We start from the raw sequence: 27,581 nt of genomic DNA on the forward strand, positions 1-27,581 counted from the left end.
AGGGGACACGGGTTCGATCCCTGGTCCAGGAAGATCCCACATACCGTGGAGCAACTAAGCCCGTGCACCACAACTACCGAGCCTGTGCTCTAGAGCCTGTGTGCCACAACTACTGAGCCCACGTGCCACAACTACTGAAGCCCGTGTGCGTAGAGCTCGTCCTCTGCAACTAGAGAAAGCCCGTGCACAGCAACAAAGACCCAACGCAGCCAAAAAAAAAAAATAATAATAAATTAAAGAAGAACTACATAGGGATGTATTGTTTATTGTATAATTAATAAATTACCAGAATGCATGCTCACACCTTGAATGCTACAGATATATTAGTATAATCTGAATGAGAACAAGAAAAAGTCCTGTATGCCTACAGTTTATATAGACAAACTATGTCCAACTTTGTACTGACTTGGTCAGAAATAAATGCAAATTTTATGAAAATGTTTGACTCTTATGAAAAATAGAGTATCACTTTAATGACAATTTGGCCATGAACATTAAGAGACATGTAGCTATGAGAATTTGACTGTTTTACTTTAAAACTGTATATGTAATCCAATTTTAAGTCAATTTGCAAGAGAATACCAAAGGAATGAACAGTATGAAGACAAACTCTATGTAAGATTTTCAGCCTTCAGTGTGAATAAAAGTTTCTGAGAGAACATGACTACTGATTTAAAAATTTGATAAAAACGAATGGCAATGTAGAAACATACTCTTACTGTAGGAGGGCTTCAGATCCTCTCTGCATATCTCATTGTTCTTATAAATTGCATGTGTCTGTGCATATGCATATTTATTTATATTCAGAGCACAAATGACAAAATGACCTCAAGATAGAAACTACTGCCTGAGAACATAATCTAAAGCAAAGAGTGTGAACACTGCTCAAAGTGTGTGACTCTGTCAAGACTTAATTTTTTCTTACAATTTCAATTAAAACAACAAAAAACAACATAATAGTTTCATCCAGAAACACTAGCTTGGTTCCAGAGAGTATAAATGCTTATTTGAAAACTAAGAAATCATAAAAACCTGATGCGATTTTTAAATCTGTCCACAATATTTTGACAGTCTTCCCTTCAAAAGGTAGAACCTAATTCCCCACACCTTGAATGTGCGCCAGACTATGTAACACATACCTAAAACAATGGGATGGCTTTGGAACGGGGCAGTGGGCAGAAGCTAGAAGCATTCAAGAGAGTGTTAGTAACAGCATGAAAAGTGATAAACTTTTAGCTCTTATATTTTGGTCACTGATTCATCCAATTAGACCTTATATTAAAAGGTCACTGTATATGACAAGAGGTAAGGGCCCAACCTCACGCTTTTAACATGTGGCTTTCCAGCTGTCTCAGCGCCATCCATTAAAAAGACCTCTCTTTTTCCATTGAATGGTCTCCACACTTTCATTGAAAATTAATTGGTCATAGATGTATGGGTGTATTTCTGGACTCTCAATTCTATTCCATTGATTTATATGTCAATCCTCATGCCAGAACCACATTGATTTAATTACTGTGGCTTTGTATTACATTCTGAAATTGGAAAGTGAATCCTCCAACTTTGTTCTTTTCCAATATTGTTTTAGCTACTTGGGGCCCCTTCCTTCATACAAATTTGAAGATTGGCTTTTCCTTTTTGCAAAAAAAGACCATAGGGATTGGATGAATATGTGAGTCACTTTGGGGAGTACTGCCATTTAAACAATATTAAGTCTTCCAATCAATGAACATGGGATGTTTTTCCACTGATTTAGGTATTCTTTCAGCAATGTGTTGTATTTTTCACTGTACAATTCTTTCACCTCCTTGGCTAAATTTATTCTTAGGTATTCCATTCTCTTGGATGCTATTGTAAATGGAACTGTTTTCTTAAATTCCTTTTTGCGTTGTTCCTTGCTGGTGCATAAAAACATAATGGATTTTTGTATGCTGATCTTGTACCCTGCAACTTTGCTAAACTTGTTTACTAACTCTAGAAGATTTAGATGTTTTGGACAGACACCATCTAGGAAGTTGCTCCACCTTAAGGGGATCAAAACAAAGGCAAGCCTCTGTGCCAGCCCCACAGGGAACTGCCAGATAGCTCAAAATGCAAAAGCACAATTTTTTGAAAGTAAGGTTCTTACTCCTCTCCCCTGCCCCCAACCTCCACCCTCTGTTCCCATGGCTGCCACTGAGCTAAAAAATTGGGGATGGCAGGCATGTAAAGCAAAAATGCCACAACACTTTCTTACCAAAACTTAACATTCTTAAGCTTCTTCATTAAGCACTCCCCTGGTTGCTATAAGTTTTTTATTAGATTCCAGTGTTCTGAAAAGCTTGACTTGTCAGTTTCTGCCAACTTAATGGTTGCTTCTGTGGAGCCACTGATTCTTAGATTTCCCTACTCCACCATTTTCTATGACCAGTAGCTTCTTTTAACAAATAGAATGTGGCAGAATTTACAGTGTGCAACTCCTGATGTCATAAAAGGCACTGAGATGTCCTCTTTGTTCTCACTCTTGGCTCACTCACTCCAAGAAAAGCCAGTTGCCAGACTGTGAAGACTCTCAAATAGTCCTATGGAGTGGCCCAGATGGCCAGGAGCTGAGACAGCCTGCCAACAGCCATATGAGTGAGCTACCTGGGAACTGCATTCCTTGTCAAGCCTTCAGATGACTGCAGCTCTGACCAACACTTAAACCTCAACCTCAGAAGAGACTCTGAGCCAAAATCATCCAACTAAGCCACTCCTGAAATACTGATCTACAGATACCATGAAATAATAAATGTATGTTGTTTTAAACTGCTAATTTTTAGCAGTATATAATAGTTAAAGCTGAGGCCTGAAAGACGAGAACCTACCCATTCAAAGAGTTCTAAGGAAGAAGAATGTTTCAAGCAGTGGGAATGGCACATGCAAAGGCCCTGCATAAGGAAAGGTCATTGGCATGTTAAAATAATAAAAAATGTGAAAGAAGATCAGTGTGACTGGAGCTCAGTGAAGGAGAGGAAAATAGTGAAGAAAGAGATCACCGAAGTGGCAGAAAGTAACTGAGATGACTATAGCAAGGTCTTTAAAACTTAGTAAAAACTGGTAAGTTCTGGGGTAAGCAATAGTTCCTTATCCATAAAAAATGGAAACCAACCTATAATTAAGTATAGGAAAATAAGAGCAAAGCAAAAATAGTCACTACTCCAATGACAGCTAATTAAAGGCAGTTAATTAGTCCAGCACTCATGAGAAGCTTACATAAGGTGAAAGAAAACCACTGGGTACCACCCCAGAGGGGCAAAGACTAGACTTTTTGAGAACATAATCTTATCAAAGTATGTAATTCTGAAAATCCAGTGATGTTTATTTTTATAAATACTAATAAATATTTGATTGAAAAGTGAGCATAAAGTCTTAATGAAGGAGGATGGAAGCTTAAAAGTAAAATACGTAGTTTTATTCTTGTTTCCTCACCAGTTTTTTTGTGTTTTGTTCTTTAATATTAATTAATTAATTTTGGCTGCATCGGGTCTTTGTTGCTGTGCACTGGCTTTCTCTAGTTGCGGAGCATGGGCTCTAGGCACACGGGCTTCAGTAGTTGTGGCATGTGGGCTCAGCAGTTGTGGCACACGGGCTCTAGAGCACAGGCTCAGTAGTTGTGGCGCACAGGCTTAGCTGCTCTGTGGCATGTGGGATCTTCCCGGACCAGGGCTTAAACCCATGTTCCCTGCATTGGCAGGTGGATTCTTAACCACTGCGCCACCAGGGAAGCCCTCCTCACCAGTTCTGTGAATTTTGGTAAATGACTTCACTCCTAATTTAATTTCAGTCAACTGCAAAATGAGATAATAATATACACATCTTCAATCTTCTTTAAAGATCAAATAATATGATAAAAGTGCTTCTGAAAGTGCTTTTGAAACTACAAAAAAAATAATTGACATTTACAAATTTGATCATTTGTAGAGAGAGACCGAAAACTATTATCACACAGGGTGGGAACTACAAGACCGTTTGAGAACAAGAACCAAGATCTTTACATCATCCCATATTACTTATGGAAAAAACACCTTTATGAGGATGCTGTTTAAAATTCTGAATGGTGAATTCACTGGCAAAAAAATTATATCTAGAATATAAGCTTAAAGCATCTGTCTCACCAGGCAATCCACAGTCACTGCCAAATGAGTAACTGATTTAGCCAAATAGCTACAGAAAATGATTATAAATCAGCTCTGAAAAGAAGCGCACTTCTCCTTGTCCTGGGCTACCATATGACACAAGGTTTAATACCTGGTGAGGGACTTCCCTGGTGGTCCAGTGGCCACGCTCCCAATGCAGGGGCCCCGGGTTCAATCCCTGGTCAGGGAACTAGACCCCACATGCCACAACTAAGAGTTCGCATGCCGCAACTAAAGATCCTGCATGCCGCAACGAAGATCCTGCACACGGCAACAAAGATCCTGTGTGCCGCAACTAAGACCCAGCGCAGCCAAATAAATAAATAAATATTTTAAAAAATACTTGGTGAAAAGGGTAAAAGAATTTCAAAAGAAATACCGATTAGATAACCAGTCTCTGAAATTGAAAGTAAATTTGAATTAGCAAAATAATAGGATTTGTATACAAAAACTGTAAGATTAAAAAAAAAAAAACTTCTATGGGAAAATATAGATGATGTCATCAAAGACATTTCCAATCAGTATAAAAATAAAATATCTGTGTTTTCAGATTTAATGACTAACTGAATACCAAGAGGTATTCATCTCTATATCCTTAACCAGAAAAAAATATTATAATTTAAAACAAGGAAAAAATCGTCAGTGAAGCATAAAAACATTAGACACTATAAAATATGATACATAGATATAATTTTTTACTTTATTAAAATGCATTGATGCACTAATAGAACGTAAATGTAATAAGCTGGTCCTTTTATGTCCCTCCTGCTTTCTCTAGTAACTCATCTTCTACTGTGGTATTCTATCTACAGCATAACTGATGACCAGTTAAAAGTAAGTTCCAGAAGATATGACATAAAATTGACCAAATCCAAGACAATATTTATTCAACAAACACACCTCAGTGTCAACTAGATACCAGGTGCTGTATAAGCCTATTATATTAACCTTACATTCCCCATTAATCACTAATTCTTAAGACATCAGAAAAGACATCATTTAATAAAACGAAATATATTTTGAGATTTAATGAACAAACATACTTCACTTGTACAATAAAACAGAAAGTGCTAATGATATATTTAAAGAAAAAACCCAAAATTATAGGACATTCTCGACTCAGAAGAAAAAGATCAACTTTTTTAGGGTAATTACGAACCGAATTTTCTTCTTCCTCTTCCAATTCTCGCTGCTGTTCTTCATGTCTTTTAGCTTTGATCTCCATGGCTTCTGTGATCAGGTCTCTTAAAATTGATACAGGTTTTGCATTCTTGATAAAAGGGTGCTAGAAAAGTAAAATTCAATGGTATAAATTCAAATGGTTTCTCTGAATTACATCTTTAAAACATTAAAACAACACGTAAATGTGAACCAAGAGCATAGGCTTCAATGATTGGTCCTTTATCCAGAATTAAATGTATAGGTTAAGAACAGAGAATATTTCAACTGCTTTAGAAATAAAGATTTTACTTTCAGGTTTACAAGTTTTTAAAAAACCATTAAAGCATACACACAAAAATGTAATCCTGTTAATAAAACTACATTCCCCTTACAGATATAATTGTCCAAAGGAAGTACAGATTAGGCAGATTAGGTAGTAAAAAAGACAAAAAAAAATTTTTTTAAAGAGTGGTGATTAAATTACATATAAAAATAAAATGATTTTGGTATTGTTACAAATTTTAATTAATCTTAACAAGCTGACAGCCAGAATCAGTAGTCAAAAGGAGGGTAACTATTTATTTTACTTCTTTTACATATTTTCTATTTATTATGTCTTTAATAATGTAATCATTTCCAAGGGAGAAGTAGAAAATAGCAATAAGAGAAAAATATTTTTCAGAAAATAAGTACTGCTTCACTTCTATACCACCCTGATCTAGCTAAAACATCTGAGTTTGTTACAATTCTGATAAACAGAAGTGAAACCACCAGAAAATACCTGGGTGTTTGATGACTTTTTAATTCAGAGGAGTAACATGAGAGAAAGCAGAGGGAAAGGTTAAAAGTATAATTTGGAATAGATAACCATATTTTGAAGCAGCAATACAGCTTCAAAATGTAATTTTCACAATTATATATCAGTAGAAAGCCATCTGAGTTATTTTCATAAAGATCAATACAACACAAAAATATTCTTAAAGATAAAAAAAATTCTAGTGCTAAGAAGAAATTACAGACATTTGTAAGAGGCTTTAAAATGGTGAACATACCATTTGGGAAAACTATGAGTAAGAATTTTACCTGATTACAGAAATTCTAGCATCGATGACAAAGAACTAATAAATTCTTTTATAGCAGTTATAAACTGATCACCAGATAAATTAAGTTCTATCAACATACCTGTGGTGGAGAGTCCTAGTCACCCACCAAAATACAGTTGTGGCTGGACCTATGGCTACCCAGCTACATCCTACATTTCTCAGTCTCCCTTTCAGTTGGTTGTGATTAAGTTCTCACCAATGAAGTGTGAGTGCCTGCGTTGTGTTCCACTCCCTGATCTGGGCCTTAAAACACCGAGACTGTGCACTCTTCTGTGATTTCTTCTCTTTCTGCTATGCTGGGAAACAGACAAAGACAGTGCCCTAGAGGATGGTGGAGAGCAAGAAGGAAGAAATCCCAGTACTACTGTGAAAAATTCTGAGAAACAATGGTAAAAAGGTCACAAAAATTAATACTAATTGAAGAAATGATCTTTGCCCTTAAGGAACTTATTATCTGGAATAAGAAACAAAAGACAAACACATAAAAAAATTACAATGTGACATACAAGTTACATTAATGATGATTTAGCACAGTCTATATGATTAAGAGATGTAAAAGTAAAAGAAGAGGTGATGTAATCTCAGATGTCTCACAGAGAAGAATCAGACCATTTTAGGGAGAAGGAAAACTATGCACAATATGAAAAAACACAGATAGGGGATGTATGTTAGAACACCATAGGAAGACCTATCTAGCCAAAACAGAAACACTGCTTAGAGAAACGCTGTCCTGTGAGTTTAGATACAGGTAACAGTGGGACAAGAGGGATAAACACTCAGAATGAGATACTTGAATTTTGCTTGACAATCCCTTTAAGTACACAAACGAGAGAATGGTGTAAGGAAAAGAATGTCTGTGACAGTGTAATCTTGCAGTAGAGTTTAGAAATGAAATAAGATGGGGTGAAACTGCAATACAGGTGCAAATTATTAAGAACCTGGATTAAAAAAACAGCTGCCACAGTCAAGAGGAAATACTGAATCTGATGGAAGAACTCTTAAGAAGGATTTAGTGACTATATATTAACAGAAGTGAAGGAAGACCAACACAGCAAAAACTGGGAACCAGTAGAATTGCACCTCTTTACTAAGGAACAGAAATCTCAAATTGTATTATACTTTATCTTCTCAGGAAAAATTATGAGCCATTCCTCCAAGCCACAGTTTGTTTGTTTTTTTAATATATCTTTAACTGCTTTACATTGTTGTGTTAGTTGCTGCTGTATAACAAAGTGAATCAGCTATATATATACATATATCCCCATATCCCCTCCCTCTTGAGGCCCCCTCCCACCCTCCCTATCCCACCCCTCTAGGTCATCACAAAGCACTGAGCTGATCGCCTTGTGCTATGCAGCAGCTAAATGCCAAAGTACACATCCAGTCTACTGCAAACTTACTTTCATGCAGCTCACTGTGAACTCACTAAACAGTGTTATGCTATCATTAGTCTATAGAGCTTAACATTCCTAATCTCAAAATCTCAGTATGTCTTACTTCATTTGTACTCATGTTTTCCCTACATAACTGCTACAGGCATGGTTCTGACCAACAAAGAGGAACTGGCTAATAAAGTTAAAAGGGTACTTTGAGAACAAGGCCATTCGATTAGAGCATTCTTGATAATCAGAAGAGAAGTTTTATCAGACACATTGGCAGATTTTTAAAGAATATTTTTAAAGACTTTTTAAAAGTAGCTGGTAGTAAAATTTTAAAATGCAAAGCAACATAAAAAAGAACAGAACAACAACAACAAAAAACAGAGAAAACGAGGTGGCAAAAAAAAAAAATCATGGCAACTGTGACTGGAATATTATTACTATAAACCAATGTAAATAAATGGGTTGAATTTCCATTTATTAAGCAGTATTTTAGTTAAGTACTAAAAGACACTTAGTTCATAAGATAAATTCAGCTACATGCTTTCTATATGAGATATACTTAATAAAATAAATCCAAATTATATTTCTGCAGGGGCATACTAAAAAGAACTTAGGTTAAAAGTCAAGGATAGGCAATGAAATATTAGTCAAACATAAAATAATATCAAGACTAACATCAAAAAAAGCAGAACTGAAGGGAAAAAATAGTGAATGAAGGAAGAGTCATATAATATTAATAAGGGACATAATACAAAGAAAGATATTATAGTTATAAACTCAATATATTAGTACAGCATTATGTGTAACAAAAATAGAGACATAAGAAGTTGATCTAAATAAGAATAGGAGGTATTAATATTCCTTTTCAGTCACTGAGAAACAAAACAGGTAAAAAGTAAAGAATAAAGTGATGTGCATAATGTAATCAGACTGAGTTAGCAGAAAAATCAATAAACAGAAGTTACATCTTTTTGTTAAATGCCTAGAGAAGCATGTGGTACCAGCATAAGAATGGAAAGAACAACAAAACAGAATTTAATGACTGGAAATAGAATATAACATACGAAATAAGCTGGCATATTACGAAGGCAGCAATTCCAATCAGTGAGGAAAAAATACTTATTGCCTGCTGTTTCTTTTTTCTTTTGGGGGGGTGGGGTGGGTAGAATTAGACTAGATCTTTACCACAGAAATATCAAAATAAATGCCAGATAGATCAAGAAGTTAAAAGTCAAAAGAAAATGGAAATATAAAAGAACTAGAGGGTAATATAGAAGAATATTTCTTCAATCCAGCGCCATAAAATGAAGGGAAAAAAACATAAATGAACTAAAAATTTAACATCTATGTCAGACAAGAAGGTAATTATATGAAGAGTTTTAAAAAGAATATCAATTTAAAAAAAAAGGTAAACACATCAAATTCCAAAAGGCAATATAGTTTCACTATTTCTAAATGTACCTAGGATTTCCCTGGTGGTCCAGTGGTTAGGACTTGGCGCTTTCACTGCAAGGGCTCAGGCTCGATCCCTGGTAACTAAGACCCCACAAGCCGAGTGGTGTGGACAAAAAAAAAAAAAAAAGAGTAAACTAAAATATAAACTAAAAAAGGGCAAGAATTCTTAAACCACCTGAACTAATGATAAGACAAAGAATACCCAAAATCAACCTATCACATTCTTGGTCATGTATTTTAAAGAGTAAGGCTGTTTGAAGATTTATTCTTTTAAAATTTGAACCATTTCCTCTTAAATTTTGTTCGTGTTCTGAATGATCAATTTCTGAACTGAAAGAATTCAAATAAATTATTTCTGCATAAAAGTTGAGAAAACAAGAGTTTAAAGCGAACTGAAGAACAGACTTCTGCTTGTGGACAAATTGAGCAGTCATACTTTCCCCTATACCTCTCCATTAAAGTATAGCTAAAACCCTGGACGATAAAACAAACACAGGAAGACACTGAAAGGTGGCAGATTAACTAGGGACCAGAGGACTAAAGCAAAGACACAGCTGTGAGTCCATGGGCTTTTTTTTTTACCTCATTTATCCCAGACTGGTTATTGGAGAAGCCAGCAACCCAGAAACACCAATGGATACAAACTAAAAAAGCTCCTACAAAAGCCTGCTCTCTTGAGCCAAAGGATCAGGAAAGGGACAGCTAGCCAGTGTGCCACCTTCTCTTTTAGACAATCACCATTCTACTCCACCCAAACACCAGAGAGAAAGCACATGCCCCACCCCAACCAGCAAAGGCTGGGTGGGGAACCTAGACTTCTACCTTCTGGAGGCTATCCAATCCTTTCACTGCAGTGGTATCAGAGAAAACCAAATGTTAAGCTAGGGCATTCATCTATACCAGGCAGTATAAAAAGCGCTCCCCACCCCCAGTGGGGAGTGTCGGTGGAGATCACAAGAAAGCCTGGACTTATACTGCTACCAGGCAGTAGTAAAGAAACCCCACCTCCCTCTCTGCTAGAGTGGGATCAGAGGAGGCCTAGTGGAGAATCAGAACTTTCATCACCACCCAGCTATACTGAGGTCCTGCAGTGCCAGAAGAGGCCACTGAGGGAACCTGAGTTCTCACCCCTGTACAGTGGTAATAAGGAACCCCTCCCCCACCCTACATGTCAAAGGAGACCAAGCTGGGGACCTGGACTTCTAATGCTACCTGTCAGAAATGAGGTGGTGCCCCTCAACCCCACTGAAGCCATGTTAGAGGACTCCACTTATTACAGAAAATTTAAGTAAGATCCAGAGTCTCATAATACCCAAAATGCCCAGGTTTCAATTGAAAATCACTCATCATAACGAGAAGCAGGAGAATCTCAACTTAAATGGGAAAATACAATCAATAGATACCAACATCAAGATGACATGGATATCAGAATTATCCAGCAAGGATTTTAAAGCAGTCATCATAAAAATCCTCAATTAGCAATTACAAACATGCTTGTAAACACATGAAAAATTAGAAAGTCTCAGCAAAGAATTAGAAGATATAAAAAAGAAACAAATGAAAATTTTAGAACTAAAATATATAATAACAAAAATGAAAACCTGATGGATGGGCTGGCTCAACAGCAGAATGAGGACAGAGGGAAGATTCAGTGAATCAAAATATGGAACAGTAGAAATTACACAATATGAACAACAGAGAGAAACTAAACTGCAAGATAAATGAACAGAACCTCAGGAATCTGTGGGACTAAAAAAATCTAACATTTGTGTCAATGGAGTTCTAGAAAGATAGAAGAGGGTAGGGCTGAAAAGTGTTTGAAAAAATAATGACTGGAAACTTCCCAAAATTGGCAAGAGATATAAACCCACAGATTCAAGAAGCTGAACAAATTCTAAACTAAAGTATAAACCCAAAGAAAGCCATACCAAGGCACATCATAATTAAACTTCTGAAAATAAAGACAAAGATCATTTCATCTTGAAATGATCAAGGGGTAAAACAATTCAAATGGCTGTAGATTTCGCATAAGAAACCATGGATGTCAGAAGACAGTGGCACAACAGTTTCCAAGTACTGAAAGAACTGTCAACGAATAATTCTATAGCCCGCGAAAATATCCTTCAGGAATGAAGAGGAAATAAGACATCCTCAGATGAAGGAAAACTAAGAGAATTTGTTACCACAGACCTACCCTAAATGAATGGCTAAAACAAAAAGAAAGTAACAAAAGAAGGAACTTTGGAACATCAGGAGAAAGAACACTGGAAAGAGCAAAAATGGGTTAAACACAATATAATAGATTTCCCTTATTCTCTTTTCTCGATCGTTTAAAGCAGCAGTCCCCAACCTTTTTGGCACCAGGGACCGTTTTCATGGAAGACAATTTTTCCATGGGTGGCGGGGATGGCTCAGGCGGTAATGTGAGCGATGGGGAGCGATGGGGAGCGGCAGATGAAGCTTCGCTCACTCGCCCGCCACTCACCTCCTGCTGTGCAGCCTGGTTCCTAACAGGCCACGGACCAGTACTGGTCTGCGGCCTGGGGGTTGGGGACCCCTGGTTTAAAGGTTAAAACAAATACTGTAACACTTTGATATGGATCTCAATTATGAAGAGGAAGTATTAAAGATAATTATATTATAAATGGGAAGGACAGTGAGATAGATAAAGTTTCTACTCCTCACTTGATCTGGTAAAATGAAGAATAACTCATATGCCATGGGAGTTCACAGAGTGACCCATGACACCAGCTGTTCCAGCAAAGCCCATGGGTTAATTCGAATAATGGCAGATCTCATTCTTCTAGAAGGCCAGACTAGGGCAAGAGCTGACTTTCAGGTTTTAGGCTACCCACCAGAAGGTACAAGGAACATTTCCAGATCAGGAGCTCTAGTGGCACTAGGCTGAACTTGAACCTTGTCCCTGGGGATTCAATATACTCATCTTTCAAAAACTACTAAGAGTTCAACTCAATAATCTCAAAGGATCCTTTCAGTCTCAGTCTACAATTCTTTTAAACTTACACAATTATCTATCTTATGTCAGAAAATAAACCACTATAAAAAATTCAGCACGAATTCCTCGTTAGAAACTGTTTATCAAAGTCTAGAAATCAATATAGTAAAATCTATACATGTAGATTATAGCCAAATGTCCATTAAAACTTGGTAATAAGACTGTATTCTTAAAGTTAAAATATAATTTAACTTATATAAGACACATGTGAAAGTCTTTTAAGAGCCAGAATGGCTTCCAGACATCCAGCAAAATAAAACTCTAAGGCATCTAATGAGACACTAATGAGACAACAGATAATAATCCTATCTAAAAAGCTTTTAAAATCAGAAGTTTGTTATCTTAAATAAACACATATTGAATTCAATACACATGTATTAAGCACTAGGTACTAGGAGTGCAAAAGTAATCCCCTTCCAAAAGGCATATAGCCCCTGACCCTGAATTAGTTACAATCTAGGACAAAGAGACAGAAACAAGTTATTTGATTCTAACATGGTAAATGATATGCACAGGGTGCTTATGGGAACACAGAGGAACAACTGGCCTGAACAAAGATGAAGGCAAGGCTTTCTGGAGGAGTACCTAATTTGAATTAGAAACAGTGAGACAATGAGTAAAAAGAAGCCTGTTGGTAAAGGCAGTCTTTAAACTAGCAAGTGGGGGGTGGGAGAAACACCATGAAAAAATGTATAGAGGATTGAAAAAGCATGATTTGTATAAGGAACTACAAGTCTATTATTTCAGTATTTATAAAGGGAAAAAAGGGGAGGTCAAGAAAGAGGTCAATTAAGAGGCCAGACGAGGATACCACATTATAACAGAGGGCCTCCATGGTCAACAACAGCACAACAGAAAAAGTTTTTAAAAATCAAGAAAACAATTATTGGCTCATAAGCACTATACAAAACCAGTTGCATTGTTTGCCCTTATTATAAAGAAAAATACTTGGGCCAAACCCAACTAGAAGCCAGAGGGTAACAGAGCTTCCTAATGTAGTTCATACAGGTCAACTTCCTGGGTAAAAAGCAGAATGGAGAAACGGTGATAAGTGGGGCTGGAGGACAAGTGGGATAAACCTAGAAGAATCCCTTAATCACTGTGTGACCTTCAGTGAATCATTGAACCTTTCTGGGCTTCGGTACTCTCATAAACAAAATTAGGAAATTTTACTAGAATAGTTCTTAAATGCTTTTCCACCCTAAAAACTCTAGGCTAAACACAGAATTTCTTTAAAAAGATTAGAAAAGATTATGGAAGAAAGACTAGAAAGAAATATTGGTTAAATTATCCAAAAACCAGAAATCAGATACATTTGGATTTACTTTATCATCATCAGATTTTGTACTATTTGTCCCACTTTTTCTGTTATTTCCCCTCCCCGCTTCTTTCTTGACTTCTTTAGGGCTGAATAATTTAGACAGTCAATACAATAACAAAAGCAATACGTCCTTGATTTATGTGCTTAAAATTCCTTTGAAGTGCGGACAATATTTCAAAATAAATGTTTCAACTAAGTAACTTTTGTAAGGTAATATTTGCACATAACACAAAACCCAAAAGGCTCAAAGAGAGCCTTCAGCAAAAAGTAAGTCTCCATCCCACTCTTGTCAGCCATATAGTTACCTTCTCTGGAGGCAGTTTCTTGCTTATTTTTCTAGAGCTACTCCACGATAAGCATTGACATATGTATATATACATATATGTGTGTGTAGATGTGTGTATTTTGCCAATCACTCCCCTCAATGGACCTCAAATTGCTTGTTTATATTTATGTTGTTTCCAATCTTTTGCCGTTACATTGTTTTATGAAGACTTTTACACATATGTTATTTCACACATGGTTAAATTTCTCTGTAAATTTCTAGAAAAGTAATTGCTGGGTCAAAGAATATATGGTGTTTTATTCTAGACAGATATTGCTAAATCGCCTTCCATGGAGATTAAGTTAAATTTTCATAACAATAAACCTTACATTTAAGAGCCTGCTTCTTATATCCCTCAACAAGTCCTTTTTTTAAAAATGGTACCATGGAAAAATCACTTTTTATAACTATGTTTTTAATCCTTTTGTCACTTAACAAGAAGAATTATTTTCCAAATATCAAGTTTTGTTAACATGTACAGTTATCATAGCTTAGAGGTCTAAGCCAGTTCTGCTGGGAAAGTAAAGACTCAGAAATACTTATTAAAAGTATTAAATTATTTCTATTTGCATTTAATGTCAAAGCAGATTAAAAAAAAAAAAACCTCCTGGCACTCTGGATACAAAGTCAAGTTGTACAGGGACACTGAAACTCTTCATTTAAGTCATCTTGTAACCAGTATTTATAACATGTGATCTTCACAAGGAGTTCAGGAATCTTGCATTTATGTATCTTATAGAGCAAAAAGTCAAAGAAGAAATGCTGGGTCAAGGAATAATACATCAGGAAGAAAAACATAAGAAACAGTAATAATGGAAATGAGAACTCATATCTGAAATGAGAACCCTATGGAAGTTTAGTTTTAACACAACTTTAGGAGGAAAGAATTGACAACAAAAATTAAAAAGGGGGGCGGAGAGAAGATTGAACTTGGAAAACAAAAGAAAAAAATGAGAGAAAAAGAACATACAGGAGAAGAATGGTGTGTGTGTCTGTAGGTCTCTCTCTACATCAATCCATATTTCTTGGGAGGTTTTCATCTTTAGAAATCAGTTAATGAAAAAATAAATAAATAAATCAGTTAATGAAACTCAATTCTGGTCAATGTCAGAAAGCTAAAAGGTGTAAAGAAAATATCCTCCCCTTAGAGACACAAGCACTGACCTGTAAAAGTTGTGTTGCAGTAGCTCTCTGCTCAGGATTCTTCACTAGGCACTTCTTAACAAAATCGGTGAAATCATCAGACCAAAGTTCTGGCTTCCTGAATGTTGGTGGTGGGTTTGTGGGAATCATAAAAATAGCCTGGTAAAAATGAAGTATCCAAAAGACACGGTAAGAATCACAATAACACACCAAATAAACAAATCTCTTTAATCTATCTTTTTATCAGACTCTAAATGTGAAAAACAAATTTAAGCTGTTCTAGGATTTCCAGTAAAATTGCAATTCAGGAAGCAAGCCCATCTGCTACTAATGTAATCACTTCCCATTAAATTTCCTCTATTTGAGTTGCAGCTCATTGAGCACATCATTCTTTATTTTATCATTTTTAATCAGTCTCCAAAGCAGACTGCATTTCTAACCCTTTTACCAAACTAAGGACGTTCTCTGGTTAAACAGATATATCCCCCACTTTTGCTATTGCATGCCAGATTTGCTTCCCATTTCAGGTTTTTAGTACTGCTGTTCAGAATGCCTAGCAGCAGTCTAGCTTGCTTCTGCAATCCAGAATACTTAAGTATAAATATCATTACTGCTGTGATTTGAAATAATACTTGACAGAGGCAAGATTTTTATTTCTCTTTCTAAATATATGAGTCAGGATTCCGAATGAAAAGTTTTAAAGGTAATATATCACTTTATCACTAATGATTTAATTTGGTATTAATAACTTAGTACTAATGATAATACATTCAGAGAGTTCAAAATTCAAAAACTTTACAAAGTTTCTGTGTCATCTTGTCTTCATAGCTACCCAGTCACCTTTTTTTGACTGACAGAATTAATCCCTAATGTTGTTAGGAAATCATTGTATGTAATGAATTAACTACTCTCCTGGGCTCTAGAATAGTTCCTGATAAAATACCATCACTAAAATATCATTTTCTTTGAAAAGATATGAAAACAATAATAAAGTTAAAACAAATGTATCATGCACTCAACAAATGTTAGCTATCATCATTTTCATTTCCACATAATGTTATAAAAAGACAAGAGACAAACAGCAATGACAAAAATTTTATAAAGTAAAATGAACTCAATCATATTATAACTAACGGTAGTTTAATAGGTAAGTTTAATTACACAATCAACACTACAGGTGACATGAGGAAAAAAATGGCTTTTTGGCAATCAATTAATATATGCATACACAGTATACAGACATGGGCCTCTCAAAGATGTATTCAGGGGTGAAGCATCCAAAAAACCCCTTTCTAGACTTTAGTATTCTCTGACTTTCCAGAAGAGAGGTGTCTGTCTCTGTTCTAGCTCAGTTTTTCACCTGGTTGCTGGTCCTCTTTCTTCATGCAAATTTCATGTACCTGAACTTATGTCCCTTCTCCTTAATGCATAAAGAAAATAAAGACGGCAATACTACAAACCACAGAAATACTTAGAAACTAAGTGTTTTACCATTGAAAGAAACTCATCATAGCTATGTTTAAAACTTCTGTTCGTATATGGAGAAAATACCAAAACTGTAGACAAAGTAATAAAGATAATATATTCTTGGGGATACCAAGTTTAATGTATTCCTTTGGTATAATAAAACTGTTCTACTCTCCATTGAATTTTTACTAACTGTTCAAAAGCCATTCACAAGTATCACAAAATTTTTATAGCAAAAGACACATGAGAGATCATTTAGCTCAATCTTCTCATTTAACAGAAAAGGAATCAAAAGTCCAGAAAGGCTAAGTGACTTAAAATTTCAGACTAGCAAAGTATTCTAATGTTTCGACTATGTTTCAGGAAGGTGAGGTACAGAACAAAGAGGGTTACTCTATCTAAACAAGCAGTTAATAAGAGGACAGACAGATGATAGATGATGGTTCTGTTTTCAATGTATACATCTTCCCTGGTCCTCCTCTTTTACTTCCGAGTGAAGAAAGCATAAGCAAGTTTTAAGCCTTTAAGACAAGACAGTGACAGGAAAGATCTTAAAACCTATTATAGTCACAGCAGTGACACTAAAGTTGAAGCTCATTCAATGACATACGAATGAGGGAAAGACTATTCAGTGGAGAAAATACAGTCTTTTCAACATATGGTGCTGGGAAGACTAGTTATATTCACATACAATAAAAATGAATTTGGACTCTTACTTACACCATATACAAAAATTAACTCAAATCAACAACCTAACAGTAAGAGCTAAAACTATAAAACCCTTAGAAGAAAACATAGGGGGAAAGCTTCATGACACTGAATATGGTAATGATTTCTTGGATATAACACCAAAAATGAAGGCAACAAAAGAAAAAATAAATTGGGCTTCATCAAAATTTAACAGTTTCAGGCATCAAAGGATACTATCAACGGAGTAAAGAGGCAACCCACGACAGACGGAAGGGCTGAACAAAATGTGGTGTTTATATTGTATATACACATACAATGGAATATTATTAAACCTTAAAAAGGAAGAAAAATTTGACACATGCTATAGCATAAACTTGAAGACTTCATGCTGACTGAAATAAGCCAGTTGCACAAGGACAAATATTGCATGATTCTTCTTATAGTGAGGCTCCTAGAGTAGTCAAGTTCATAGAGACAGAGAGTAGAATGGTGGTTGCCAGGGATTGTGAGAAAGGGGGAAGTGGGGAGTTAGCATTCAACAGGCACAGAATTTCAGCTGGGGAAGATGAAAAGGCTCTGGAGAGGGATGGTTGGTGATGGTTGTATGGCAATGAGAATGTACTTGATTTTATGGAACTGTATACCTAAAAAATGGTTAAAAGGGTTAATTTTATGTTTTGTATTATATTTTACCACAATAAAGAAAAATGAAGGAGGGAAAATATAAAGCACTAATCAAGTTCAGGAATATTAGTTGAATGCCTGCTACACACAAAGCATGGTATTAGACATTATATGGAGTTCAAAGATGCAGCAGGAAATACAGTCACTACCCTTTAGAAACTTCTAACCTAGTCTGGTAATGAAAGAACAGTAAAAGATTTAAAGAATAGTACAATAATAAAAGAAATGATATAAGGCATCAAGGAGAGAGGTCATTCCCCTTAGAAGAAATAGCATAAGGAAAAGTGAGAGAGTGAAATAAAGCTATTGGGAGGAGCAGAGAACAAGCTGACTATCTTATAAGGGACTAAGAAATGATAAGATTAGAAGGGGGAATGAAGCACATGGAGTTTGGTCATCAAGAAAGTGCACAACTGAAAGAAGTCTTTTTTTCTGGTGTGTGTGTGTGCATGTGTGTGTCTTATGTTTTTGCCTTTAATCAGAGTTTGTTTACGACCTAAGAAAAGGATTAACAAAAAACAGACAAACCTGGAGATACTCTAAATACGGAATAGAAAAGGCACTGTGGGGCTAGTGTAGATGTCCCAGGATGAGCAATAAAAAGTTTAAACTAGGATGGTATCTACAGGAATGAAACAGAAGAAATAAGGTATGAGACACTACAAAAGAAGAACCAAGACTACATCCTAACAACATTGTTTGGGGGGCTAGAGAAAAGGAAAAACAAAAGCTTACTCTGGAATTCAAGAAATAAAAAATAGACACATTAATTGCACAGCATTCAGGTATTCTAACAGTTTACTACATCATTCTTTTGAGAGCCCTCAGAATATGCAGTAGTTTACTACAATGGGTTATCACTGGTTTCTAACTTGGAAAGTGAGCCAAAGGATCTTCTGTGGACAAAGCAATGAATATTCAATATCCAAATCTGCTGATTCTAGGGTAAGAGTTAATCTCTTTATTAGTGTACTCATCTTCTTTGAAAAAGAGAAAATCCCTTAATAGAACATTCGTATACATCTTACATCATATTACACATATGACACCTAAGGTAGTCCTTCAAAAGCAGTGTAGCCAGTTTTATGACACAATAAGCATCTACCAAAATACAAGTAGGTACCAAGAATTTTCTGTGTGTTCCTAGGTTCTATTAAAGAAACAGCAAACTGAGAGGCCACAAGCTAGATAGCATCAGTGGATACCTTTTGTTCAGGCAACATCTAGCTCATAGTCCCACAAGGTAAAAATCTGCTGGAATGGGAGATCAGCTCGTGCTCTGTGACCACCTAGAAGAGTGGGATAGGGAGGGTGGGAGGGAGGGAGACGCAAGAGGGAAGAGATATGGGAACATATGTATATGTATAACTGATTCACTTTGTTATAAAGCAGAAACTAACACACCATTGTAAAGCAATCATACTCCAATAAAGATGTAAAAAAAAAAAATCTGCTGGAATCAAGCTGATAAGCAGAGGCCTCTTGATGTATGCTCTCCCTTCTACATGGGCCCCATCTAGCCTGGCTCAATTATCTACTTTAGCTGATGGTCCCCATTACATATAACTTTGTGTTACAGATTCTAAAATAAGACACATATCTTGAGCCCACAAAGCTCACAGTCAAACGGCGGGTGGGGGGGGGGGGGCGGGGGAGGAGGGAGGCAAGGAGGACTAACACATATGAAACAAAGAGCAAAATATGGAGTGCTAGAAAATAAAATTCTTCTCTAAATAACCTAATTAAGCTCAGCTCCATAGTTGAAACAGAACATAATCTGGCTTTAAGGATGGGCAAAATGGGGTTAATATCAGCTGTGGCAAAAGGCACACAAAAACACCTTCTGCCTCAAATTAAAGAATAAAAATAAATTTGAACTCTCATCTCTGCAAAATAGTTCAAAGCACCTACATAAGCCCCTATATAGACTGACCTCAAACTGCGGTAAACGATACGAGATTGTCTAGGTAAATGTTGTTCATCTGTACTTCTGTTACAAATTGATGGATAACAACTCACTGGTTTATGACCTTGAAGCTAATGCTCTCCTTTGAACTTTGAGCCAATGACTTGCAGTCTTATCTTCAGATAATCTTAACATATAAGGCTCACCTTAGCAGTAGCTATTAGAAACCCAAGGATAAAAAGCTTAACTCTAATGCTTATTTACCCAGTACTATCATAAAGTGATCCTAAAATGTTCACATTCTGTTCCCAAACAAATACTGAACTGCATACAGTTCAAACAAATAAGTCTTAATATATGGTCTACCAAAATACAGAGACTCTAAAAATCTCCAGGAAAACCACCATACCTTTTATTTCCTTTTATTTTTTTTTTAGGTTAGATAATCAGTAACAAACTGACAGATTTTTCTCACAGGCTTTACTTTGTTCAACTAATTGAACCTAATCATGAAGCAGAGAGGATCCTCTTGAGAATCTCCAGGCTTTGTATGAGCTGATTAGGTAATAGGCCCCTGCTGTAGAAAGTTTTGGTATTCGGTGTCTAGCCTTAAACTAACAATTCACGCCCTTCCTTGACACCAACCAAATCGCATGGACACACATTACAGCCATAAAATTTATCTTATCTCTAACACGGTTTTGATTGAAGAATGTTAGTACAATAAATGATATGATTATCTTTGTGTTTGTTTCTACACAACGTGTTGCTTAACTATATATTGAACCTCTGATTAAGTTTTAAAAAGAACTTCCCTGATCACAAGCAGTCTTAAGAAGCCAAGAAATATGAGCCCCTCAAAATAACGAATTATCATCATTCCTGGAATTTCATGCCTTAGACTTCAGGAGCACCCAGAAGATATGAAAAGAGCTGGAGCTGAGAAACGACAAAGCCTGAACTTTATAATCTCGATAGAGTGAGTCAACACATATATCTGAAGGTACCTGGATTTGTGAATGTACAGAAGCAATGGACATGCTAGAATAACAAAGGAACCTGTGCCACTATTCAAGAACCTCAGGTACATGAGCAAAAGGTTATCTTCATAACAAACAAATGAGATAAAGGATGAGAGAGCACTTTATAAAACTGCAAAGAACTAAAAACAAATATAGCTGTTTCCTGATAGTGAACATAATACAGAGGTAGCAAGCTACTAAGTCAAAGTATATCATTCCTAAAAAGGATACATAGTAATAATATTTTTTAAAGACTATTACAAATAAGGTAGCGAACAGTACAATGGAATGAACCCTACGCTGGACTTAGGTCAGAAACATAGGCTTGAGTTCTAAATCACCCTCTGACTGTGTGGTCTGTTTTTTCATGTAAGTGAGGTGGTTGAACTAGGTACTTTTCAGATTCCTTTTTGGGTCTAAAAGACTCTGGCACTCTATAACTGCCTAGCAATCTAGGAGTTAAATCCTAGCTAGACAAGTATTCAATTGTTGGTTAAAAAGAAGATGGAGGTGAAGAGGACAGTGAAGGATAAAGAAGGCTTACTAGATGTTAATATAAAAATACAAATCTAAGTTTTTATCACCACTCCCTTAAAAGCAACTTTAAATAGACAGAGGTTTGAAGACAATATGAAAATCTAGAGTGACCCTTACTCTTAGGGTGCAGTTTCTACAGTAAGCCCAGGGTTAAAGTATTGCCAGCATGACCTCACAATTCACTCCAGCTCCAGTTGCAGGAATTTCAGTAATCATTAATCTGGCCCATAAAGGCCAATTTGCCTGCCTAGGACCCAAATTAAGGGAAGGGATGTAGCTGGTGCCCTGGCAGTCCAGGGTGAATAAGAGAACCAACTCTAGAGGTCTGAGCCAGCTCTAGATGGCACTTGGTTACCATAACACCACCATTATGAGTAGCCATCTGACCTCTTTTACTTCTCTAAGCCTGTTTCCACATTTTAAAAATGGGAATAATAATAATAGAACAATAAGAAATACCTCACAGAGCTGACCTGAAGTTTAAATGGGTTAATACATGTAAAATACTTAGAATAGCACCTGTCACATTATAAATGCATAATAATGCTAGCTTTATTAATCCAATTCTACCACTGAGGGTCATCACTTAACTAGTTTATTCAAGATCACACAGCTAGTAAAGTAGCTGTCAAAACTAGAAATCAGATCTATCTGGCTCCTTACCTACTTCACACTATCTCCATGTTTCTATTAAATTTCTGCCACAGATAATTCTATTATAAGGTAAAGACTCTGTAACACATATTCAGTCTCCAGAAAAGAAAATGCAAAGCTATTTATATAAAAACGATTATAGTTCACTTTCTGTAATTGTGGTAAGATGCAAATAAAAAATACCAAACAATTAAGAAATGGCTAAGTAAATTACTATATATCAACAAAATGGGGTAACATATTGCCATTAAAATGGAAAATGCATAAATTACAAAACCACAAAGAAATGTACTATTATAAGAAAAGTGAATTTACAATAGCCAAGATATGGACGCAACCTAAATGTCCGTTGACAGACAAATGGATAAAGACGACGTGATACACACACACACACATATGCAATATGGAATACTACTCAGTCATAAAAAATGAAATAATGCCATTTGCAGCAAAATGGATGGACCTAGAGATTATCATACTAAGTCAAGTCAGAAAGAGAAAGACAAATACCGTATGATATCACTTATATGTGGGATCTAAAATATGACAGAAATGAACTTATCCACAAAACACAAACAGACTCACAGACATAGAGAATAGACTTGTGGTTGCCAAGGGGGATGGGGGGTGAGGGAGGGATGGACTGGAAGTTTGGGATTAGCAGATGCAAACTAGTATATATAGGATTTATAAACAAGGTCCTACTATATAGCATAGGGAACTATATTCACTATCCTTAATAAACCATAATGGAAAAGAAAAAAAATAAAATGGAAAGATATTCACAATAAAAAAAAGTCAAAATAAGAATATAAAACAACAGTACATAATGATTGCCTTCACATAAAAATGACAAGTACACAGCAATAAACATTGAAAGATGGTACAGAATCTCGAAAATTCAAAATATCAATTCACTGTCTACAAGACTGCATAAGATTCCTTTAAAATGTTTTATTATAAAGGCCACTATATATTCAACTTTTAAATATTATAATTATAACTGAACAAAGGCTTCATTTAAAACCACTGCTTAAGTTACCACCTATTTCAGTCTGCCTCTACAACCACCTGTCACAGAAGCACAATTTAAATTCCAATACCTCTGACTGCTTCCACTTCAATCTTAATTGTCTTTCAAGGTTGAAATATAATATTCCTTTAATATAATTCAAAAATATCCATAAAACATGGCTACAGAAGAAATCAAAAGTGAACAGGGGCCAAAACTTAAGGAACTTTATAATTCCACCCTCTCTCAGATCTCCCAAATTGGAATTCCTGTGTGCGATCAGCTCAATTAACTTTTATAAGGACATAAAATATACCCAAACCGGGCTTCCCTGGTGGCGCAGTGGTTGAGAGTCCGTCTGCCGATGCAGGGGACGCGGGTTCGTGCCCCAGTCCGAGAAGATCCCACATGCCGCGGAGCGGCTGCGCCCATGAGCCATGGCTGCTGAGCCTGCGCGTCCAGAGCCTGTGCTCCACAACGGGAGAGGCCACAACAGTGAGAGGCCCGCATACCACAAAAAAAAAAAAAAAAAAAAAAAAAAAAAATATATATATATATATATATATATATATATATACCCAAACCTACAATATTAGAATTTATTCAAGAAGCTTAGAATCTAATGGGGTAGGAAAATGCATACCACCAGATCATTGCAATAAAATAGTGTGAGTGCTAAAATAGATGTGAACAATGGGCATTATAAAATGACTTAGCTCAAATTTATGTTCAGAGAAAAATGAGATGCTGAGTCCTAAACAATGAATGAGTTAATGAGGCACAGAAAAGAGAACTGCATGTTCTAAGGTGTGAGGTCTGAAATACCACGGTGTCTATGATGGAAACTGACTTGTTCCACGTGTGGGGCAGGAAAATTACAAGATGAGCCTGAAGCATCTTACTGGCCCTTAAAGGAAAAAAACAAAAACAAAGAAACACTTAAACTAATCAAGTCTATCAAAAGAAGTTCAAAACCTGTAGAACTTAGCTTCACTCATAATAGATTCTGATTTAATCCGATCTGAGGTGAGAACCAGGCACAGTATTTTCTGTCTCCCAAGTAATTCTAATGTGCAGCCAACACTGAGAACCACTGTGCTAGAACATAAAATATAAGGCAAAGTATTATCATACCACATACCTCAACTTCAGCACCTTCCACATTTTAACGTGGACTCCTGTTAGTTACAAACTCATGCTAAACGCTCCAGATAACATGGAAACTATCAATACTTTACAACCTAAACAGTGTCGATCACGTTTTGTATCCTCAACGGCATTAGGCATAGTTACTTCTGCAGAGTAAAATCTGAATCTATACTGAGAGTGTTGATATAAAAAACTGCAGTTAAATACGGTGACTTGAACACACTGACTTACCTCAACACCATTCCAAAAATCCTACTAAAGGACAGCAGGATTTTTTTTTAAAGGCTTAAACTCCAAAGAGAGAAGGACAATAGCAAATATGGGACAGCAATAAAATTTTGGAAACAGAAAGGTAAATGGATGAGTCATAACTAACTCAAAAGATCTGAAAAATCAATGAGAAGCAATCAACTCCCACCACGAGGGGAAAAAATGGCTAAGAAATTGGAAGGACCAGATACATCTAAAGAAAGAGGACATCTGTAGCAATGAGCATACCTACTTGGCACCCAAATTTTAGTTTCTAAAATGCCACTCCCACTGAAAGAAACCAGTGCTCCTTGAAGAAACAATTTATTTCAGGGCTGGAACAAGGAAATTACAAGGTGAGCCTGGGGTACCTTGTTGCGCCTTACTTTAGTAAGGAAGCATTCAAAGATTTATGAAATCATGTCAAAAGGCACAGGACTAGCCAAACAGAGTAACTGAGCATCAAAATAGTAATAATAATGGCTATAATTGATTATAACATACTGAATAAGATGAAAATCAGTCTATAGTGGTATTTTTTAAAGGGAGAGAGTTTTAGAAAAGCTATTCTTTATAGGAAAATACCAAACAGTAAATACACAATGATTGAATTACTTAGAAGATCAACATTTGTCACCCTCAGTATACTGTAATGATCAATTCAGGCAAGGATCACCAGAGGATACCACTGCCAGCAAAAAGTTACTGGAGTAACCTTGCTTGCAAGATACAAAAGCACTACCCCCACAGACCACTTAATAATCACAAAGGAGAAGATGTGCCTTTGCAATAGAGAGATCTGCTCATTATCACCTTAACTAAGTGATCAAACACTAACAGACAAACTGACAGTACGTGATTTCTGACGTGACGCAATACGAAATACACACCACTACCTGTGAAATCCTTCCCCAAAACATATAACCTGAATCTAATCTACTGAGTACAGGCATACATTTTTTTTGTGCTTTGCCTTACTGCGCTATGCAGATGTTGCGTGTTTTACAAGTTGAAGGTCTGTGGCAACCCTGCATCAAGCAAGTCTATCGGCACCATTTTTCCAACAGCATTTGCTCACTTCATGTCTCAGTGTCACAGTTTGGTAATTCTCGCAATATTTCCAACCTCTTCATTATATTACTATTATATTTGTTATGGCGCTCTCTGACTCTCTGATCAATGATCTTTGATGTCATTACTGTGGCTTGACTTGCTGAAAGTTCAAACGAAAATTAACATTTTTTAGCAATAAAGTATTTTTAAATTAAGGTGTGTACATTGGTTTTTTTTTTAGACATAATGCTATTGCACACTTAATAGACTACAGGATAGTGTAAACATAAATTTATATGCACTGGGAAACCAAAGAAATTCATATGACTCGCTTTACTGCAATATTTGCTTTATTTGGGTGGTCTGGAACCAAACCCATGTATCTCTGAGGCATGCCTGTACTGGAAATGTGGCTAGTGTAACTAAGAAACTGAATTTTAAATTTTATTTAAATTTAAATTGCTACATGGGACTAGTGGCTATCATATTGAACAGTGCAGATATAGAAAATTTCCATCATTGCAGAAAGTTCTACTGGATTGCCCTGCTCTAGATCTAATTTCCATGTTATAGGAAAGATAGGGAATAGAGGAAAAAGCTAAAAGACACTAATGAGGAAACATGAAGGCAAATCCAGATTACAGGAAATTCTCCCCCAAAATCCTTGCCCCACCCTTTCAAAAACTCAATGCCGTGGGGAAAAAGGTGTGTGCATGTTGGGGGACAGAGAGTACGGTGCCTGAACTAGATTAAAAGAGGCCAAATACAATGTGTGTCAACCAAAGAAATGTGAGTATGAACTAAATAGTAGATTACGTTAGAAAATCACTGTTGATTTTCTTAGGTGTAATCGTGGTACTGTGGCTATGCAAGGGTATGTTCTTTCTCTTCGAGGATGTATGCAGAAGTAAATGTTCAGAGATGAAGTATCACACACTTCAAACAAAAGATACACAGACAGACGGACAGACAGACAGATGAGAGATAGCTAGGCAGGTAAGAGAGGAAGAAAGGGAGGAGAAAGATGGACAGCTGGATAGATGGCAGGTACAATGACAGCTCCCACAACCACACACACCCCAAAGATTCACAGGCCACATCCTAATCCCTGGAACTTGTGGATAGCTTACCTGACGTGGCAAAAAACTTTGCAGATAGGATTAAATTAAGGCTCTTGAGATTGGAAGATTATCCTGAATTACCTGGGCAGGCCCACTGTATTCACGAGGGTCCTTAAAAGTGTAAGAGGGAGGCAGAAGAAGAGAATCAGAGGGGGATGTGACTACGGGAGAATGGTCAGAGAGATGCAACGCTGCTGCTCTGAAGGTGAGGAAACGGGCCACAAATCAAGGAACGTGAGCAGCCTTTAGAAACCGGGAAGGGCAAGGAAACAAATTCTCCTCAAGAGCCTCCAGAAAGAAGGACAGCCCTGCCAACACTTCAGTTTTGGCCCAGTAAGACCTGTGTTGCACTTCTAACCTACAAAACTATAAGATAATAGACTTGTGTTGTGTAAGCCACAAAGTTTGTGGTAATTTGTTACAGGAGAAGAAGAAAACCACTACAGATAAACAGTTGGGAGTGGGGAGAGGAGAAAAAGGGACAGGAGAAAGAAAGGAAAGGGGAGGGGGAGGAAGGGACGGAGGGATAAGGAGAGAGAAAAAGAGAAAGCGGAAAAAGAGGAAGAAGTTGTCAGGCAATACATGCTAGTGTGGTAGTGCTACCACCATCAGTATGCTGCCTCTACCTTCCAGGCTACCTCACAGTCTAAGATGGCTCCTCAAACACGAGCTACCACGCGCTCACTCCAGACAGCAGGAAGGAAGGTGGGGGAACAGAAATGCACAGTCTCAGTCAGCACTCTCTACCCAGCTTTCCTGAAAGTCCAACCCAACACTTTTCTTTACATCTGACATCCAGAACTTACGTATGAAAGGAATGATGAGAAACATTCTGAATAACATCTGAATAACAATACTTTTTTAGCCAAAACTGAAGGTTCTATTCCTAAGAAAAGATGGCAATTAACAACGTCCACAGTTACACATTTATTTTGATGTATACTAGAAAAAAATTCATTGCACATAAAACCCAT

General features: G+C 36.5%; 1 protein-coding gene across 1 annotated transcript in view; it reads right to left on the reverse strand.

The window, feature by feature from the left end:
* The window catches only part of STK3 (serine/threonine kinase 3), a 327,530-nt gene that overhangs the window by 120,184 nt on the left and 179,765 nt on the right, over nt 1–27,581 (reverse strand). The window contains exons 7-8 of the mRNA XM_032610392.1: nt 15,085–15,222; nt 5,317–5,442 (exon numbers count right to left, since the gene is read on the reverse strand). Coding sequence (XP_032466283.1) covers nt 5,317–5,442; nt 15,085–15,222 — 264 coding nt within the window. The remainder of the gene's footprint in view (nt 1–5,316; nt 5,443–15,084; nt 15,223–27,581) is intronic.

This window comes from Phocoena sinus, chromosome 17, assembly GCF_008692025.1.
Source record: "Phocoena sinus isolate mPhoSin1 chromosome 17, mPhoSin1.pri, whole genome shotgun sequence".
NCBI classification, from domain to species: domain Eukaryota; kingdom Metazoa; phylum Chordata; class Mammalia; order Artiodactyla; family Phocoenidae; genus Phocoena; species Phocoena sinus.